Source organism: Narcine bancroftii, chromosome 1 (genome assembly GCF_036971445.1).
Source record: "Narcine bancroftii isolate sNarBan1 chromosome 1, sNarBan1.hap1, whole genome shotgun sequence".
Classification (NCBI taxonomy): Eukaryota; Metazoa; Chordata; class Chondrichthyes; order Torpediniformes; family Narcinidae; genus Narcine; species Narcine bancroftii.
Genome location: NC_091469.1, coordinates 411,171,191 through 411,193,054, shown reverse-complemented (window position 1 = coordinate 411,193,054; position 21,864 = coordinate 411,171,191). Strand labels below are relative to the sequence as shown.

General features: G+C 41.4%; 1 protein-coding gene across 1 annotated transcript; it reads left to right on the top strand.

The window, feature by feature from the left end:
- The first annotated feature begins 11,260 nt into the window (after positions 1 to 11,260).
- LOC138751543 (sterile alpha motif domain-containing protein 9-like) lies at positions 11,261 to 21,471 on the top strand. Its single transcript, XM_069913958.1, has 2 exons — positions 11,261 to 11,381; positions 14,679 to 21,471. The coding sequence occupies exon 2, from the start codon at positions 14,693 to 14,695 to the stop codon at positions 19,619 to 19,621; it is 4,929 nt and encodes a 1,642-aa protein (XP_069770059.1). The 5' UTR covers positions 11,261 to 11,381; positions 14,679 to 14,692; the 3' UTR covers positions 19,622 to 21,471.
- The last annotated feature ends 393 nt before the right edge of the window (positions 21,472 to 21,864 follow it).

The following is a 21,864-nucleotide window of genomic DNA, read 5'->3' as shown; positions in this document are numbered from 1 at the left end:
ACATATTGCAATTCTTTAAGGAAGTGACAAGCAGGCTGGATAAGGGAGATGCAGTGATGATGTGTATTTGAATTTTCAGAAGACATTTGAAAAGGTGCTGGACATGAGGCGACTTAACAAGATAAGAACCCATGCAATAACAGGTAACATACAAACATGGCTGATTGGCAGGAAGCAGAGTGTCGGATTACAGGAATTATATTCTGGTTGGCTGCAAGTTGCTAGTGGTGTTCCACGGGGGTCGGTGTTGGGGCCGCTCCCTTTCATGTTGTATATTAATGATTTGGATTATAGAATGAATGGCTTTGTAGCCAAGTTTGCAGATGATGTGAAGGTAGGTGGAGGAGCAGGTGATGTAAATGAAACATGAAAGCTGCAGAAGGCCTTAGACAGATTAGGAGAATGGGCAAAGAAGTGGCAAATGAAATATAATGTCAGAAAATGTACAGTCATGTACTTTGGTTGAAAAAATAAGCAGGCAGACTTTTTTTTTAAATGGGGAGAAAATTGAAATACCCAGATGCAAAGGGACCTGGAGTCATCGTGCAGGGTAGCCTGAAAGTAAACTTGCATATTGAGATGGTGGTGAAGAAGGCAAATGCAGCGCTGGGATTCATTTCAAGAGAAAGGAATATAAAGTTGAGGCTTTGTAAGACACTGGTGAGACCTCACTTGGAGTATTGTGAGCAGTTTTGGGCTCTTCATTTACGAAAAGATGTGCTGATGTTGGAGAGTGTTCAAAGGAGGTTCACTAGGATGATTCTGGGAATGAAAAGGTTATCAAGGGGCATTTGACAGTTCTTGGCCTGTATTCATTGGAATTTAGAAGAATAAGAGGGGATCTTATTGAAATATTTTTAATGTTAAAAGGTGTGCACAGAGTAGATGTAGGAAGGTTGTTTAATCTCGCACAAGAGGGCACAATTTTAGGATTGAAGGGAGTCTACTCAGAACAGAAATGTGTGGAATTTCTTCATCCAGAGAGAGGTAAATCTATAGAATTTATTGCCTCAGATGATTGTGGAGGCCACTTATTGGGTGTATTTAAGACAGAGATTCATAGGTTTTTAATAAGACAGGGCATCAAAGGCTATGGGGAGAAGACCAGGCGGTTGGGCTGAGTGGGAAAATGGATCAGCTCACAATTGAATGGTGGGGTAGACTCAATAGGCTAACTAGCCTATTTCTCTTTCTATGCCTTACAGTCTAAGAACGCACATCAGAGCCTCCACTTTCCCAGTATTTTGCGGAGGTTTGGTATGACATTGAAAACCTTGGCAAACTTCTACTGATTCATCATGGCCTGGTAAGGAGGCACCAATACATCTGAGAGGAAAGCCCTGCAAAAAGTAGCGGACACAGCCCAGTACATCACAAGCAAAATTCTCCCCACTATCGAGAAAATCTATGTGGAACGGGGCCATCAGAGAGCCACAGCAATAATCAAGGATCCATACCACCATCACAAGCAAAATTCTCCCCACTATCGAGAAAATCTATGTGGAACGGGGCCATCAGAGAGCCACAGCAATAATCAAGGATCCATACCACTATCACAAGCAAAATTCTCCCCACTATCAAGAAAATCTATGTGGAATGGGGCCATCAGAGAGCCACAGCGATCATCAAGGATCCATACCACCATCACAAGGAAAATTCTCCCCACTATCAAGAAAATCTATGTGGAACGGGGCCATTAGAGAGCCACAGCAATCATCAAGGATCCATACCAGCCAAGACATGCTCTGTTCTCAATGCCACCATCAAGAAAGTGGTAGAGGTGCCACAAGACTTATACCAACAAGGAACAGTTACTATCCCTCCACCATCAGACTCCTAAACAACAAACCCAATCAGGGATTAATTTAAGAACCCTTACTTTGCACATTATTTATTATTGAATATTTATTTTCTGCCTTGCGCAGTTTGTTTACATTTATTTCTTTTGTATATGTATCCTTTCTTGAGTACAGTTTTCTTTTGCACTTCCAATAATTCGGCCTGGCCCACAGGAGAAAGAATCTCAGGATTGTATGTTTTGTCATGCATGTACTCTGACAATAAATTTGAACTTTGCAAAAACTTTGGAATTTGCAGAGACCAGGCGATTCAGATGCCAGATAAATGATTAACTGGAAGTGTGGTGTGGTTGTCAAGGGTAGGTTTCAGTAGAGAGAGGGAAGGGAGAAAGATATTTCATAACAGTCAGGAGAAAGCTTTGTCAGTATGATGGCTTGAAGAACCCTATTTGATTATCTTATCCCTTCCCTACTCCATAAAAAAGCAGTTACCTACTAGTAGAATTGCTCCCATTTCCATTTAGTGTCTGGATTCCAGAAGCTGAGAAACCAGCAGTGAATAATCATTACTGTCCACAATGGCTTCAGCAGCCCAGCTGAGAATTGATGGGAAAGGCCTATTCACAAAGAACACAGGAGAACCACCCAGGGATTTAATGAGGGTTGCAGAGAGTCAAGTTAACAAATTTTTGAATACGATGCAGTACAGAGAATTTCTTTGGAAGAACAATTGATTAACATTTTTGCTTTCAGGTTAACAAATGTCTTCTTCAAATTGTTTCAATTTTAAGTAAACATTTTAAAATACTTAATTAAAAAATTAAAGTATTTTAAAGTAATTTGTACTTGTAATTTTAATGATACAGCTCTGTAGGAGGCCCTTCTACAGAGTTTTGTATGTTCTCCATATGTCCTGCGTAGGTTTTCCCTGGTGCTGTGGTCTGCTTCCGTGTTCCAAAATGTACATGGTTGGTAAGTTAATGAGGTGGAATTGAGCGGCATGGGTTTCAAGGGCCAGAAGGGCCCTCTACAGTGCTGTATTAAAATTACAAGTACAAATTATTTTAAAATACTTTAATTTTTTAATTAAGTATTTTAAAATGTTTACTTAAAATTGAAACAATTTGAAGAAGACATTTGTTAACCTGAAAGCAAAAATGTTAATCAATTGTTCTTCCAAATAAATTCTCTGTACTGCATCGTATTCAAGAATTACTGAAAATTAATACAGGTAAACAAAGTTCTGGGACTCACTTCATAAGTTGAAATATTCATACATTGAAATCAAGTAAAATAACAGATTTTCTTAAAAAAAAAAGAGATTTTGCTTTTAAAAAAAATGCCAGATTTCACCGAGAAAACACCAGAAAAGAAACTTCGAAACTTGAAAATTATGTAGGTCGGGTCTTCGTAAGTAGGGATCTTTTACCTGGACTTGACACATTTGAGGTGTGAATTCATAATTAGAAAACTGAACCTACTCCCCAAACTATCCTGTTTAAATTTCTCACATCAACAAAGATAAACCTTTGTCTTTTTGCACTGCAGAGGAAAATGTTTCATTGTATTCATGAATGGTAGTGACATAAGGGATGAAAAGAGTGGAGACACAGGCAATTCAAAGAGTAGCGACAGGTATGGAGCAGCAGTGGTTGTGGGTGAAGGGAGGAGTGAGCAGTAACATAAGGGCACAAAAATTTTGAGGGCAGTATCATCAGTGTAGCGATTTGCGCAGTACTATTACAGCACTATTGAATGGGTTCAAATCCGTAAGGAGTTTTGTATGTTCTCCATATGTCTTGCCTAGGATTTCCCTGGTGTTGTGGTCTGCTTCCATGTTCCAAAATGTACAGGGTTGGTAAGTTAATGAGGTGGAATTGAGCGGCATGGGTTTCAAGGGCCAGAAGGGCCTTCTACAGTACTGTATCTTTAAAATTACAAGCACAAATTGAACAATTATGAGGAAAGCTAATGTCCAGATGTAAATCCCTTGCAAAATGCTTCATCATTTAACTCTGACTTCAATAAATGTGTATGGACTTGACAATTGTGGTAAACTAGCCCCTTTGCATCATATTTTCTGGGTACTGATTTTCTTCTGATAATTATAATATATTCCAATTCTTTAAGAGAAGCAAGAGAAGAAACTATAGATCATCTGACTTTACATTTTCAATCCACTGTGGTGGTAGACAAAGAATGAGAAGATTGGGGTAATGCTGGAGTGGTGACATTATTCTGTAAAAGGATGGAAGAGATGTACCAAATAATTATGGCCATAGTTTAATTTTAGTGATGGGAAAATTATTGGAATTTATTTTCAAGGACAGTATAAACCATAATTGAGAATGGCATTGATTTATCATGGGCAATTAGCATGGGAAAGTCATGCCTGACTAATTTGATTTGATGAAGTTATCAAAAAAAAAACAACAGAGTAAATTACTGCATTTTTAGAGCGTCTACAAGGATTGTGGCATGTTTTTGACAAGGATGCATGTGGCAGACTGGTCACAAAAGTAGAAACACGTGAGATCACAGGAAGACTGCAAAATTGGATGCAAAATCTTACAGTAGCAAGAAGCAAAAGGTAATGTTGGATGGGTGTTTTTTTCTCTGAACGGCTACTGGCAGGGGGGTCTCTATGATATACAATTGGTTAGAAATAAAGGAAGGGAGCATGATATGTACTATATGCTTGCAAACAAATCAAATATTATATTGAAGGAAAGCACAGGTGATTCGGTGAACTGGGCAGAAGAATAACAAACGGAATACCTTAAAGGTAGCAGTATAGGTCAATAAAGTAGTTAAAAAGTCACTTGGAATCCTTTCATTTATTAACCAAAATATAAGGTCTATTGGAATTATATACGGCAGTTCGTCTACAGTTTCAGCATCGGATACAGTTCTGGTCACCACACTAAAAGTGTGATTGGACTCGAGAGGTTGCAGAGTTTTACAAGAAGATTGTCAAGACTGGAAATATTGTAGCTATGAGAAAAGTTTGAATAGGCTCAGGTTCTTATTGCTGAAACAAAGGAGTTTATTGAGGTGTACCTGAACTATTTTGTTACAGCATTCAGTCCATCAAATCTTTTCCAGCTTACAATCTAACTTGTGATTCTACCACACACCTGATGACTCAGCACCTAATAGCCTAAAAAGCCTAAGATTGTCAGAACTCAGAAGCAAAGCAGGCTCAGGACAGGTCAATATGTGGAGGGGAACATGAGGTGCTGTAGGTGCTGTAGGTACCTGAGAGGGATGCTGGACAAAGTAGTGACTCTCTGTCTGCCTTACGGTAGACAAAAGTTAAATAAATTCATGGACATTAATTCTAAATAAAGGATTATATGACAATAATGGAACCTTTATCTTTAATAGCCATTTACAGTGGCATATGATTGTACCAACCTGCACATCTGGGAGGAAATTAGACCATCTGGAGGAAACCCACACATTCACAAAGAAAGCATGTAAACTCCACACCTAGATAAGAGTTTCTGGGAGGATTTGGTTCCCCAAGCAGAGGAGTGCAATGGATAGGAGAACCAGCAAGCCACATCACATTGTTGTGCTATGTGTTTGAAAAGCAATCAAATGCAGAGCTACAGAACAAGTATTGGAAATTGGGATGACGTTAGATGTCTTCATTTCAACCAGCTCACATAAGAGGACAAAAGTCCTCAATATTTTTTAAAGGACTAAATCATTTCCAGAGTCATTTTAATTTAAATTCTTGGATACATTCCTGGTATTGATATTGACCCCATTTGTGAGTTTGAAATCATTGTTTACTGTAAGGTTTCTCAGACTGCAGCAGGTTAAAAACAGACATGGTAAAACCAAAGAAGCCCACTACTACAATTGGTTAGGTCTCAGACAGCATCCTAATCAACCCACTCCTGCATTTGGTTAGGAGGTCTCAAACAGCAACCTGACCCACCCATTCCTCCATTCCATTAGGCAATCTCAGACATTGTCCTGACCCACCAACTCCTACATTTCATTAAGGAGGTTTCAGACAGCGTCCTGAACCACTCACTCCTACAGTTGGTTAGGAGGTCTCAAACAGCGTCCTGACCCACCCACTCCTACAATTGGTTAGGAGGTTTCAGTCAGCGTTCTGACCCACAAACGCATGCATTTGGTTAGGTCAAGGACAGCATCCTGACCTACCCACTCCTGTATTTGGTTAGGAGGTCTCAGACAGCATCCTGACCCACCCATTTCTGCATTTGGTAAGGTGGTACAGACAGCGTCCTGACTCACCAATTTCTCTATTTTGTTAGGTGGCCTCAGTCTTTGTCCTGACCCACCCTCTACTGCATTTGATTAGGAAGTTTCAGACAGCGTCCCGACCCATCCACTCCTGCATTTGGTAAGGAGTTTTCAGACAGCGTCCTGACCCACCCACTCCTGCATTTGATTAGGAGGTCTCAGACAGGGTCTTGACCCACCCACTCCTGCATTTGATTAGGAAGTCACAGTGTACTGATCCACCCACATATGCATTTGGTAAGGACGTATACACAGCATCCTTACCCACCAATTCTCCTATTTCATTACATGGTCTCAGACATTGTCCTGACCCACCCTCTCCTGCATTTCATTAGGAAGTTTCAGACAGTGTCTTGACCCATCCACTCCTGCATTTCGTTAGGAGGTTTCAGACAGCGTCCACACCCACCCACTCCTGCATTTGGTTAGGAGGTTTCAGACAGCGTCCACACCCACCCACTCCTGCATTTGGTTAGGAAATCCGAGACAGAGTCCTGACCCACACACTCATGCATTTGGTTAGGTCCTGGACAACATACTGACCCATCCTCTCCTGCATTTGGTTAGGTCTCAGATAGACTCCTTACCCATCAACTCCTGCATTTGATTATGAGATCTTGGACAGTGTCATGACCCATCCACACCTGCATTTAGTTAGGTCTCAGAAAGCGTTCGGACCAACCCACTCCTGCATTTCGTTAGGAGGTTTCAGAGAGCGACCACACCCACCCACTCCTGCATTTGGTTAGGAAATCCGAGACAGAGTCCTGACCCACACACTCATGCATTTGGTTAGGTCCTGGACAACATACTGACCCATCCTCTCCTGCATTTGGTTAGGTCTCAGAAAGCGTTCGGACCGACCCATTCCTGAATTTGGTTAGGTCACAGACAGCGTCCTGACCCACCCACTCCTGCATTTGGCTAGAATGTCTCAGACAGCATCCTAACCCACCCACTCCTGCATTTGGTAAGGTCTCAGAAAGCATTCGTACCGACCCATTACTGTATTTGGTTAGGTCTCAGACAGCGTCCTGACCCACCTACTACTGTATTTGGTTAGGAGGTCACAGACAGCATCCTGATCCACCCACTCCTACATTTGTTTAACAGGTCTCAAACATCATCTTGAATCAACAACTCTTGCATTTGGTTAGGAGGTCTCAGACAGCGTCTTGCCCATTCAACTCCTGCATTTGGTAAGGTCGCAGAAAGCATTCGTACCGACCCATTCCTGTATTTGGTTAGGTCTCAGACAGCGTCCTGACCCACCTACTACTGTATTTGGTTAGGAGGTCACAGACAGCATCCTGACCCACCCACTCCTACATTTGTTTAACAGGTCTCAGACAGCGTCTTGAACCACCCACTTCTGCATTTGGTTAGGAAGTCTCAGATAGCATCTTGACCCACACACACCTGCACTTGGTTAGGAGGACTCAGACAGCGTCCTGACCCACCCACTCCTGCATTTTGTATGGTCTCAGATAGCTTCCTGACCCACCCACTCCTACATTTGTTTAACAGGTCTCAGACAGCGTCTTGAACCACCCACTCCTGCATTTGTTTACAAGTCCTCAGATAGCGTTCTGACCCACCCACTTCTGCATTGGGTTAGGCGGTTACAGACAGCATCTTGATCAACCCACACCTGCATTTGATTAGGAAGTTTCAGACAGCGTTATGACCATCCAGCTGTGCATTTGGTTATGAGGTCTCAGACAGCTTGCCAACCCACTCAATTCTGCATTTGGTTAGGAGGTCTCAGGCAGCGACCTGACCCACCCACACCTGCATTTGGTTAGGAGGAGTCAGACAGCGTCCTGACCCACCCACTTCTACATTTGGTTAGGAGGTCTCAGACAGTGTCTTGACCCACACACTCCTGCATTTGATTAGGTCTCAAACTGCGTCCTGACCCACCAACTCCTAATTTTGTTGGAGGTCTCAGACAGTGTCCTGACCCACCCACTCCTGCATTTGGTTAGGAAGTCTCAGACAGCATCCTGACCCACCCACTCCTGCACTTGATTAGGAAGTCTCAGTGTCCTGACAACACACACTACTGTATTTGGTTAGGAGGTCTCAGACATCTTGCTGTCGCACCTACTCCTGCATTTAGTTAAGTATCAGAGTGTGTCTTCTTCTACCCACTCCTACAGTTGATAAGGTCTCAGACAGCGTGCTGACCCATCTACTCCTGTATTTTTTTAGAAAGTTTCAGACAGCGTCCTGACCCACCCACTCCTGCATTTGGTTAGGAGGTGTCAGACTGCATCCAGACCCACCCACTCCTGCATTTTATTACTTCTCATACTGCGTCCTGACCACCCACTCCTGCATTTGATTAGGAGGTTTCAGACAGCGTCCTGACCCACCACTCCTGCATTTGGCTAGGAAGTCTCAGACAGCATCCTGACCCACCCACTCTTGCATTTGGTTAGGTTTCAGAAAGCGTCCTGACCCACCCACTCCTGCATTTGGTTAGGTCTCAGAAAGCATCCTGAACGACCCACTCCTGCATTTGATTAGGTCTCAGAGAGCGTCCTGACCCACTCACTACTGTATTTTGTTACGAGGTCTCAGTCCATGTCCTGACCCACCCACTCCTACATTTGTTTAACAAGTCTCAGACATCGTCCTGAAACACCAACTCTTGCATTTGGTTAGGAGGTCTCAGACATCGTCTTGAACCACCCACTCCTACATTTGGTTAGGAGATGTCAGACAGTGTCCTGACCCACCCACTCATGCATTTTTGTAGGAGATATCATACAGCGTCCTGACCCAACCACTTCTACATTCGGTTAGGATGTCTCAGACACCGTCCTGACGCACCCACTTCTACATTTGGTAAGGAGGTACAGACAGCGTCCTGACCCACCAATTCCTCCATTTCAATAGGTGGTCTCAGACATTGTCCTGACCCACCCTCTCCTTCATTTCATTAGGAAGTTTCAGACAGCTTCCTGACCTATCCACTCCTGCATTTGGTTAGGGTGTTTCAGACTGCGTCCTGATCTACCCACTCCTGCATTTGATTAGGAGGTCTCAGACAGCATCCTGACCCATCCACTCCTGCATTTCATTAGGAGGTCTCAGACAGCGTCCTGACCCACCCACTACTGTTTTTGGATCGGAGGTTTCAGACAGCATCCTGATCCACCCTCTCCTTCATTTCATTAGGAAGTTTCAGACAGCTTCCTAACCCATCCACTCTTGCATTTGATTAGGAGGTTTCAGACAGCGTCCTGACCCACACACTCCTGCATTTGTTTGGGATGTTTCAGACAGCAACTTGACCCATCCAGTCCTGCATTTGGTTGGGATGTTTCAGACAGCAACTTGACCCATCCAGTCCTGCATTTGGTTTGGTGGTCTAAAACAGCGTCCTGACCCTTCCCCTCCTGCATTTTGTAAGGAGGTCTCAGACAGCATCCTGACCATTCAACTCCTGCATTAGGTTATGAGGTCTCAGACAGCGTCATGACCCACCCACTCCTGCATTTGGTTAGGTCTCAGAAAGCGTCTGGACTGACCCACTACTGCATTTGGTTAGGTCTCAGAGAGCTTCCTGACCCACCCACTACTGTATTTGGTTTGGAGGTCACAGACAGCGTTGTGACCCCCCCCCCCCCCCCCCACTCCAACATTTGTTAAACATTTCTCAGACATCGTCCTGAATCACCAACTCTTGCATTTGGTTAGGATGTCTCAGACACCATATTGAACTACCCACTCCTTCATTTGGTTACGAGGCCTCAGATAGCATCCTGACCCACCCACTCCTGCATTTGTTTAGGAGGTCACATACAGCATCTTGACCCACCCATTTCTGCATTTGGTTATGAGGTTTCAGACAGCGTCTTGACCCACCCACTTCTGCATTGCGTTAGGCGATCACAGACAGCATCATGACCCATCCACTCCTGCATTTGTTTAGGAGGTTTCAGACAGCGTCCTGACCATCCAGTCATGCATTTGGTTAGGAGGTCTCAGACAGTGTCCTGACCCACCCACTCCTGCATTTGGTTAGGAGGTCTCAGACAGCGTCCTGACCCACCCACTTCTGCATTTTGTAAGGAGGTCTCAGACAGCCTCTTGAACCACCCACTCCTGTATTTGGTTATGAGGCCTCAGATAGCGTCCTGACCCACCCACTCCTACATTTGATTAGGAGGTTTCACACAGCATCCTCATCCATCCACTCCTACATTTGTTTAGGTCTCAGACAGCGTCTTGATCCACCCACTTCTGCAGTTGATTAGGTCTCAGACAACGTCCTGACCCACCCACTCCTGCATTTGACTATGAGTTCTCAGACAGCGTGCTGATCAACCGCCTCCTGCATTTGATAAGGAGGTTTCATATAGAGTCGTGACCCATCCACTCCTGCATTTGACAAGGATGTCTCAGACAGCCTCGTGACTCATCCACTCCTGCATTTGGTTAGGAGGTCTCAGACAGCACCCTGAACCACCCACTCCTGCATTTGGTTAGGTTTGAGACAGCGTCCTGAGCCACCGACACCTGCATTTGTTTAGGAGGTCTCATACAGCATCCTGACCCATCAACTGCTGCATTTGGTTCGGTGCTAGGCAGGATTCTGACCCAGCCAGTCTGCATTTGGTTAGGGCCCAGGCATTGTCTTGACCCACCCACTTCAGCATTTGCTTAGGAGGTTTCACACAGGGTCCTGACCCATCCACTCTTGTACTTGGTTAGGAGGTTTCAACCGTGTCAGACAGAGTCCTGACCCACGCACACCTGCATATGGCTGGGTTTCAGACAGTGTCCTGACCCACCCTCTCCTGCATTTAATTAAGAGATTTCAGATTGCGTTCCTTCCTTCCCCACCTCATTTTCACTGGCCATAATAAATTAAATTCGTGAAGTTGTATTTCGAGCCATGTGCCAGAGATGCCCCAAACGGTGAGCTGTGTTCTCTGGGGGGGACGTGCAGAGCCTCGGATGTGCCGACTGAAATGTTCGGGAACTGTGAAGTTCTCGAAGGCGATGTGTTTCTGGATCGCCTTGAGGTGTCTGTCTGCACGATATCCTGGCGCAGGCAAAGGGACGGTGATCAGTCGTTGGGCTTCAACGTATTTCCGTGTTTTTTAAGCTCTTGACGTAAATACGCAAAGTATCATAAAGGAAAGGCAAAAGCTGAGGGAGAATCGAAACTGAAAGTTGTTGTTAATGTCAGGACTTCAGAGGAGCAGGAGAATTGCAGCTTCCGAGACCCTGACCACCCTCTGGTTTAAGGTGGAACACTGGAGGAGGCAGGGAAAGCTCCAGGTCGGTCCAACCTTTTCTTGGATGGTTTCAGATTGTTTTTAGTCACTTGTAACTTTGTAAACAACAGTCGTTTAAAGGACGCGTAAGGTGTCCAGGTAAACAACTTTTGGCTTGCTATTCGTGGTGCACGGGCAGGATGAGGAGAGGTTGACCCGGTGTGTTCCCACTCCAATAAAATTAGGAAATGCTGGTAATAATTCACAGGTCGGGGTGCGGAGAGAGAGAAAGAAACCGGTGAACGATTCAAGTCAGTAATTTCCTGGAGATGAGGATCTTTTTTCTATTTAGATTTCAGATTGTCAGCACCTTTTGCTGAAATTCTCAGCTGCATATTTTCAATCGTTTCTTGACCGAAATGTCGTCCTCATCTTAACTACAGCAGGTCAGGCGGCGCACGCAAGAAGCAAAACTCGACAGCCAACGTTTCAGGTCGGAGCCCTAAGTCAAGGTGCGAGTCTGCTGCGCTGGGACGTGTTGGCTCAAGCCAGCAGTGTTGTCCTGGGCAGCGATGTTCAGTGAGGATCCAAGTGAAGGCAGTTGCTGGAATTTGGAGCAAAAATGGAGCTGATGTCGGTGGAGCAGAAGTCATTAAAATAATAAGTCAGTATTCAAGGTGGACAGAAAGAGTAGGGAGGAGATCATCAGTACTGAGAGGTGAAGGGGATCGATGTTGTGGCTGGATTGCCTAGTGAAGTCAGAAACAGGAAGGGAGTGATCACTACTGGCAGCCTTCTATTGCCCCTAAATAGAAGAGCAGAGAAGCAGGTATTGTGGCAGAGTGTATAGATATGTTTTTGGAAGACAAATTGGGAAAAGGTTTTTTAGAGTAGGTTACATACAAACACTTTAAAACAGATCTTATTTGAAATACTGGAGCTCTGCCCCCCATGCTAGACATATTGGCTCTCCAGCTTTTGCATGAGCTTTGGAGAGTGTTCAAGAGACTTCACTAATGGATCGTTGTTTACAAAAGGCAACAGATGAAAGATCTTGTTGGAGCCACAGACAATCTGAAGGAGAAGTTGCTGTTCTAAGAGGGTCATGTGGTTTCGCAAGCAGAGAGAGTCAAACAGGCTTTCTCTCAAAGAGAGAGAGAGAGATCATTGATACAGCGTTACAGCCAGCAGAAGTAGCTGGAACAGGATAAGCTGTCAAGCTTATGAAAAGCCAATTTGTAAGATGGCCTGGTCAAAGCCCTTGTGGTTTATGCAAGAGGAGAGGACTGACTGTCTAATGTTTCACTTGGAATAAGGGTAACAAAAGGAAACTCTGTAGTGACCTGAAAGAAAGGTTATCATCTGGAGAACCCTAAAGGGGAAAGTTTTGTCAGCAAGACACTGGAGTGGCTGATGGAAGTACATCAGTTGTGGATGTCCTAGAATAATAAACCTCTCTCTGAAAACCAACAAGAAACTTCCTGAGCGGTAACCATTTACCTTTCAAGCACCAAAGCCTGGTGAACTTTATAAATGTTAAATTCTGTGCACAGTATAAGAATTGCCTGCAACCAGTGAACTTGGAGGAATGAGAAGTGAGATTGGACTGGAACCAAAAACCTTTTCTGAACTTACACACACATTACATACATGTGCACTTTGAATTAGAAAGGGGTTAAGTTAGGTTAGTTAAGTCAACAGTGATAAGCTAAAGTGTTATTCTGTTTTCATGTTTAAAGATAATTAAAAGCAACTTTTGTTTAAGTAACCATTTGTCTTGATGGATATCTATTGCTGCTGGGTTTGAGGGTCCTCTGGGCTCATAACAGTGCAAAAATAACATTGTTGTTGTTATGGGAGGCTTCATCATCTCTAACATTGACTGCACCTTTGTAGTGCAAAAGGATTAAGTGGGGCAGAATTTGTGAAGCGTGTCCAAGAAGGATTCCTGGCACATGTTACTAAGCCAACTTGTGGTGATGCCATTCTGGATCTAGTACTGAGAACCTGGTCATTTATGAATATCACAAAGAGCAGCATCTCTGAACAAATCCCTACAGAACACCACTAGTCTTCACCTTCCAGATTCTGATCAAACCTCTCCATATTCAATCTGTTTTGCTCCCTTCAGTCATTATCAGGCATGTTGTCATGTCTCAATAGGAAAGTCAGCCTCTGTGGGTGTAGGATGAAGCAATTGATGGCTCACAGATTCCCTCAAAGCTCCAAAGCTCATCACAGCAGTCAGGCCAGGCTTTCTCTTTCACGAGCAATGCACAATTTAATTTTGTAAAAATACACATTGATTATTTTCATAACGTTAGTGTGTTGTGACTGTATAAAATTGACACTTCTGCATTTTGTTTGATACCTGGCAAGTGGGATTCATACTTGTGTGAAATAGTTGACCATACATTTGGTTACTTATTTATGGATTTTAGCAGTTTTATTAATTTATGGTGGTCTTCACAAATAATTTCCCTTTCAACTTTATCAGCAGACATAACTCCAGGGTTTCTGGAGTCATCTTAGCATATTCCTTTAACTATGAAAAAGTAGAATAATGGTTAAAAATAGATTAATCAATCAACTTTGCATGATTCTTCTCAAGAACCTGACACCACTGATCCAAAATCTTTCCAAGGTTGAATGTGAACAGACTAAGTTGAGGAAAATATCGATCAGAGGGATGATGAACCTGTGGAATTATGGTGGCTGCCAGAAAAGGTTATAGGACCCTCTGAATATACTAAAGAAGAGAGATGAATTTCTAGGTGCAAAATTTATCAGGCAAGAACAAGAATATGGCATTGATACCACTGATTCATCAGGATCATATTGAATGAGGAGAGGATGGGGGCATGTGTGCACGTTCAAAGGGTTGGTGTGTATATATTTCTACTAATGTGGTCCCATTAGCTTTAAAAAAAACACTAATTAGAGAACTTTATTTGATTAAGTGAGTTTATATCTCTCTAATTCTACTTAAACGTGTGCATTTTAGAATTAATGTTTCCATGTTTATTTTTCGACCTGCAATCAAATATAATAGAATGAATGTAAATATCAATGCATTTATAAGCACTCAGTAGCAGTGACTGTTTTGTCAGCTGGTGAGGTTCAAGCAGATGTTCCCGAGCTGGGTGAGCTGTTCTGGGAGTGCAGTTGACTGCCAGGGTTGAGACATCTCTGGTGAACTGACCAAAGTGGTGAGTCCAGCAGGTAGAGGAAACTAATTCAGGGCAGGTGGCACCAATCTCAGGGCTGCAAGAGATCTCCATCAATATAAAATGGCATTGTCATTACATGAAATTTAAAACATTTGACAAAAATTATCTGACAATTTTTTATTCCATTATAGGTGAATAATCAAAGATGAGCAAAGCCTGCGATTTTCCCAATGATTTAACTGAGTGGACAAAAGATCACGTGAAATCCTGGGTGACTCATCAACTGAAACTTGATCAGAAACATGGCGAGATACTGTACAATGAAGATGTCAATGGGATGATATTGATGGAACTCACCAAAGCAGACTTAAAAGATATGGGAATAAAGGGTGGACCAGCTGCTGTAATAAAAAACAAATGTGATGAGATAATTAAAAGGTCAAAGAAAGCTACAAACTCACCAACTACTAATAAATCCTTTTGTCCAGGCATAAGTGGTTCAGACTGCAAGGTGCCTGAGTTTCGTGGAGCAGGGGGCCAGAATGATAAATCAGTTTCCTTGGATTTAACTATGAATCCCTCACAAAAAGAGTATAATAAAAAGAACTCTGCTCTACATGAAGTAGCACAACCCAACACAGGGACTACAAAATCAGAGGAAAGTGGGACCAAACTGCAGGAATGTTCACAAGAGAAGATTGATCCTGTTGCTGAGACACCACTAGCCACTGTATCAGGAGCAAAGAAAGACCAACAGCAATCAGAAAAAAGCACCTCAAAACCAAGATGTGAGCCTTATCCGTTTGACCAAAGTGATGTAGGTTCAAGGTATATACAGGCCTACGTCCTTCCTCCAGAAACAGGCCCCTCCAATCTAATTGACCCAGTGCATGAGTTTAAGCTTTTTACTGTGTCTGAGAATGAAACAAACCAAGAAATATTGCAAGATATGATGAAGAAGTTTTCCAATGAGGTTTTTAGATTCTCAGCTGCATGTATGAATAGCAGAACAAATGGGACCATCCACTTTGGCGTAGGAGACACCAAAAGTGGATATGAACATGGTGAGATCATAGGCGTGTCTGTGGACAGCATGGACAAATACGTTGATTGTCTTTGCAACAATTTTGTTCTTTATTTTGATCAGAAGGATGTAGAAAGTGCAAAATCGTGCATTAGACCACCCCGATTTGTGGAGGTTTTAAACCCAGATCAAACGTTGTTACGAAAGTTTGTAATTGAAGTGGATGTTGTTCCAAGTTCTTATACTTGTGGCTCGACATTGTATTATATCCACATGCAGATTAAACCTGACAAAAAATGGATGAAGAGCAAGGAAAAACACTTCTTCATACGTGATGGAAGTAGCTCCAGAGATATTCTGAAACAAAAAAACATCACAGAAAGAAATGCAGAGCACTGTAGATTTCTCACTGAGAAATTAGTTACCTTGGAAAAGGAACGAAAAATTGCAGAAGAGAAACCACGAAGACCAACAAAAAGACAAGACGGCTACAACCTGCGTAGGATGATTACAGGTGGCTCAGATATGCTAGACTCATCCTATTACCAATGGTACATATTGGTGACAAACAAATCACAGCAGGATCAAAACCAACATTTAGAGTTTCTCAGGGAAGTGAATTTGTTTTGTGTTCTAGAGTATGATCCTGAATCTGTAATCAGTGGTGTTTGTAATTCATTTCGTAAAGAGAGGATCGTGAATCTTCACATCCCAAGTCAGTTTCAGAATATTGATGCATCAATTCATGAAAACATTGAGAAACTCAAGTTATACAAGCAAATAAGCTGGATATTTTGTAATGGAAGATCAGACATTGAAGATCCAATATTTAAGCCAATGCCACCTAATCAATGGTATAAGGATCGAGCTGCGGATATCAGGAAGCTAATTTCATTTCTGTGCCGATCAGATATTATGCCAAAAGGGAGATTTCTGGTCATTTTTTTGCTACTGTCCAAAGTAGATGATCAAAGAGATCCCTTTCTTGAAACGTTCTGTTCATTTTACCAGGAAATGAATGGGGTGGAAGATATCCTGTGTATCTGTGAAAGTGAGCAGACATTCTTGCGCTGGAAGGACCTCGTGCAGTGCAGATGTGATCCACAGGAGGTTACAGATAGATGTGTTTCTGCCTTAAGCCTTGGAGAAGTCAATAATACGGTTCTGAAATTGAAATCAGTTATTCGGGCCACAAAGCGATTCTTGCCCTCAGCATCTTCAGGGTCTGTCATACTTAAAAAGAAAGATGAGGAACAAATGACTGCACTTGAAGTCCTGTGTGAAAATGAATGTGAGGGCACTGAAATCGAAAATGATCAAAAGCGGTTTAAAGAATTTCAAAACTCCATGGAAGAACAGTTTTACAGAGGTGGTAAAGCGTCATGGTGGAATTTCTACTTTTCTACAAGAGTCCCTTTTATCAAACGAGATGCTTATACTTCTGTCTTTGAATTAATTCATGCAAAATCTACCTCTAAAATGTGTGTGAAGATCATCAGTTTATTTCATCATCCAGGTTGTGGTGGGACAACTTTAGCCATGCATATTTTGTGGGATTCAAGAAAAAAGTTTCGATGCACTGTATTGAGGAATAGTCAAGAAGACGTTTTAGAAATAGGAAGACAAGTCATTGATCTGGTGACCTATGGGGTTCCCTGTAACTCTGAATACTTACCAGCATTACTTATGGTTGATGACACTGAAGAATTTGAAACTGTGCATGTGTTACAGAACTCCATTCAAATTGCTGTTGCAGAGAAAGGGCTACGATTTGAGTGGCCACTGGTAATTATTTTAAACTGCATGCGATCACAGGATCCAGCCAGAAGTTCAAAAATGATTGTATTTGAGAGCATTGCTCTGAAATATAAATTGTCGGTTGAAGAGCAACATTTATTTGAGTTAAAACTTGAGGAAATTGAGGAGAAACACTCAAAACCTGAAGATTTCTATTCTTTCATGATCATGAAGCAGAATTTTGATCAAAAGTACATTGAAAATGTAGTCCATAATATTTTGAAGGATTTGGATATTGCAAGCAAACAAGCACAGCTGATCTCATTTTTAGCTTTGCTGAACTGGTTCGTTAATGATTCTTCAATATCAGTTTCAAAATGTGAACAATTCTTGGGATTAGGACAAGTGAAAAACACATTTTGGGGTCCTGAAAAATTTGAAGACCTAATTGGCACTTATTCTACCCTCGTTATTCGCACAGAGGTGGAAGAGTACGGAAGATACCAGGGAATTCGGATCATCCACCCATTAATCGCAAGCCGCTGCCTGGAAGAATTCAAGTCTTGTTATGACTTTCCCAAGAGTAAAATTGCCTTAACGTGGCTCATGGAAACCATCTTTCTCCAACGTGGCATTGGAAAAGAAAAACTCGTCAAAGATACATACAGTATGTTGATCACCAGACAGCGAAAAATATATGGAGATGAAGCAGATACTCAGTTCTCTCCTTTGATTGAAGCAATACAGAATGAGGAAGGAAGTGATCAAGTCATTGAAGTTTTGACTGAAGCATCCAACAAGTTTGATGAAAATCCCTTCATTTCACAGGCCTTAGCAAGACACTTCTATCTGAATAAAAAGGATTTTGGTTCAGCACTTAAATGGGCTTTTAAGGCAAAAGAAAAAGCAAAAGATAATTCCTACATAAGAGACACTTTAGGTCAAGTTTTCAAAAGCAAGTTAAAGCACAATATAGAATCATCGCTAGTTGATGCTGGCAAACACACTGTGGTGACTCCTAGTCAACTGGCAGAGTTCCTGCACCTTGCACAATCTGCTTCAGATGCATTCAGAGAATCACAGACCCTGACAGAAATGAAAGAAGATAAAATTGGTTGGCAAGAACAGAGAACCAGAATGAGATCTGATGTTTACAATACCTCTGGCTATTTGGGAGAGATTGAAGTCGCTCTGTACGTCATAGACATTGCCAAAATGATACCTTTCTTCAGTGACAAGAACAAATTAAATGAAAATAATTTGATGTGTTTCCTCTCAGGAAACATGAACCTTCAGCACAGGAATGAGATAACTAGAGATGCTGAAGAATTGTGTTCCATTCTTGATGAATATAATCGATACCTAATTAACATTCAAAGTTCTATGAAAAGAGCTTTTGATTTTTTTGAAGACTATTTTGTCTATTTCAAAACAAGGAACATAGAGAGAGAAGCAGCTGACGTCAGGATTCGCAGAAAAGTTTCAGAATGTTTTTCTAAATACACCAAAGTATTTTACTTAAAACAGATAGAAAAAATTTCAGTAATGCAAGGCAATCCAAAACTCAGCCAATCACTGATATTGGAAGAACACAAGAAGTTCTTAGAGTTCTACAAAGTAGACCGTTTTGCTGGTTTGCTTGAGTTCCTTACGAATAATTCTGGAAATGGGAATAAAATGGAAGAAATTGTCGTCAGATACAAATTTATCCTTCAGAATTCACCAAACCAAAACTCAATAAGATATAAACAAAATTTTATCTTGGCCAACATTGTTCTCAACTGTATTAAACCACAGTCCAAGGAAATTGAATCTTATGATAAACTTAGAAAATATTTGAAGGAAGTGCTACAAGTTGTAGAATTTAGTTGTGGTTACGTTGAACCATATTTCTTGGGTTCTCTATTATTTTGGCCAACAGAAAAAGAAACTGAAGATGACAAATTTCTTCTGAAATGCACGACAGCAATCAGGCAGTCATTTAGAATGAGGTATGGGCGAATGAGTCATTCCAAACACCCTGTTGCACATTTCTATCTCTGCAAAAGGAAAGGGTTGAAGAGATTTGTTCACAAAGCAAAAATTGATCAATATTTTCAAAAGGTGTCACACCTCAATTCCTTATGGCAATCTGGAGAAATCTGGAAGGAAAATGAAGTCAGAAATCTTCTCACTCGCATGAATGGTAGAACAGGGGAGGATAACAAGGTGTATTTAGAGTTTGGCAAATTCAAAGTTCCTGTGAGGCCTGTATTTTTGGGCAAGCTGAGATGTGGTCTAAGCATTGAGAATGTATCCTTTTTCTTGGGATTTTCAATGGATGGGCCAATAGCATATGACGTTGATATCGCAGGTTCAGAATTACATGTATGAACTGTGGGCTAACATTGATACACACCCTTTGTACATAATTTTCCATATGCCAGTTAAAAAATTGAGATATTTCCAAATTAGCAAGGTGTATGACGAAAGCAAACCTATATGTGTCGTGTCCCCATGTTCCTCCTCCTCTTGTTCTTCGTTGTACAGTGGGGACAAGCAAAATATGTACAAATAAGTGTTGGAGAATATTATTTTGGCATTGAGACAATATTATCTGTTTTTGTTCCTAATGATTCAATGTGTTTTTTAACAGTTTTATTTGGAAAACTTGTAAAACAATGTAATTATATGCCACCTTTTCAGAGAAATGCATTCTATTAGAAAGTTATGATATTTCTTTTGGACTTTCATTGCATAAAATAATCAGAATGTTCTTATAACGGCTACAATCTTTAGGATTAAAGACAAATCCAACTCTTTTAGTGAGAGGCTGATTGACTGAGTAGGATTTTAATGATGTAAGAAACCCTCCTCAGAAATATCAAATTCTAAAGTTAATGTATCTTGGGCTTCATCCTATAGAGACTGAAACCATAAGTAAACCAGATAATTTCTTACTTAAGAGCATACATTTTGGAATTCAGCACTGATACATGCTTGAGATGATTTCTTCTGAATCACTTGTTGCTTTATCTTAAGTACTCCTCCTGAATTTGGAATTAAGATCGTCTTTTGTTTATTTTACTGATTTGCAGAGTGATACTTCCAACTGAGTAGCCAGACCTGGAAGTACGTGATTTAAGTTAAAGTACTGGTTTCCCCAAATCCATCTAAAATTAGCATCATAAGGAAGTCCTCAATGGGATGAAGCCAGGTCCTATTCAGAGACCTGAATCTACTTTAGTCCAAAGAATTCCATGATCTGAGACTGGAATGTTTGATCCTTCTTTTGGTAGTGTGACAGAGCATATAGAAATGTTTTGGGGAGATAAACTGGGAAAGGTTTGTTAGAGTAGGTCACATGCAAACACTTTAAAACACATCTTATTTAAAATACTGGAGCATAGTGGTTTCTCACACCTTTTTGCAAGAGCTTTGAAGAGTGTTCAAGAGACATCACTAATGGATTATTGTTTATCAAGACAACAGATGAAAGAGCAGGCTGGAGCCGCTGCTGTCTGAAAGGAGACTCTGCTGTTGTAAGAGAGTCATGTGGTTTTGTAAGTAGAGAGAGTCAAACAGGTTTTCTCTCAATGAGAGAGAGAGAGAGAGAGAGAGAGAGAGAGAGAGAGAGAGAGATCACTCTGACTGTGTTTCAGCCAGCAAGAGCAGCTGGAATTGAAACAGGAAAAGCTGGCAAGAAGTCCCAGTGTGGAAGATTGTCAAGTCACAGCCCTTGTGGTTCATGTAAGAGGAGAGGACTGGCTGTCTAATGTTTCACTTGGAATAAGGGAAACAAAAAGGAACTCTGTGGTGACCTGATAAAAAGTTATCATCTGGAGAGCCCTGACGGAGCAAGTTTAGTCACTGAGGTGACTGATGGAAGTACATCAGTTGTGGATGTCCTGAACACCACATCTCTCTCTCTCTCTATCTGAAAACCAACAAGGACCTTTCTGAGTGGTAACCAATTACCTTTGAGCACCAAAGCCAGGTAAACTTTATACATGTTAAATTCTGTGTACAGTGTAAGAATTGTCTGCAACTAGTGAATTTGGAGGAATGAGAAGTGAGATTGGACTGTGAACCAAAGAATTTTTCTGAACTTACACACACACACATATGAGCACTTAGAATTAGAAGGGGATTAAGTTAGGTTAGTTAAGTCAATAGTGATAAGCTAAAGTGTAATTCTGTTTTCATGTTTAAAGATAATTAAAAGCAACTTTTGTTTAAGTAAACATTTGTCTTGCTGAATATCTATTGCTGCTGGGTTTATGGGTCCTCTGAACCAGTAACATTTTATGGGGGGGATGTCTGTTTGATTTGAAAACTCAGGTTTTTGTGATTTATTAGTTAATTGTTTTTTCGGAGATAATTTAAAGCTTGTGTGTGGAAAAACAGCAGCAATGGATGTTTCTAAACTTTTGTCACAACCATCACCTGCAGAGATGAAGAGCAAGAGAAAAGAGGAACTGATGGTTATTTTTAAGGAATTAAAACTGACTGAAGTTAAAAATTGAATGAGGAAAGTACAAATACAGAGGATTGTAGTGAAATATTATATAGGTGAGGGAAAATTAGTTGAGAAAGACAAAATTTTCCACAGGATAAATCTGATGAGTTTCAATTAG

Excerpts from the sequence above, each read along its gene's own strand:
- LOC138751543 (XM_069913958.1), top strand. The coding sequence starts at position 14,693 with ATGAGCAAAGCCTGCGATTTTCCCAATGATTTAACTGAGTGGACAAAA.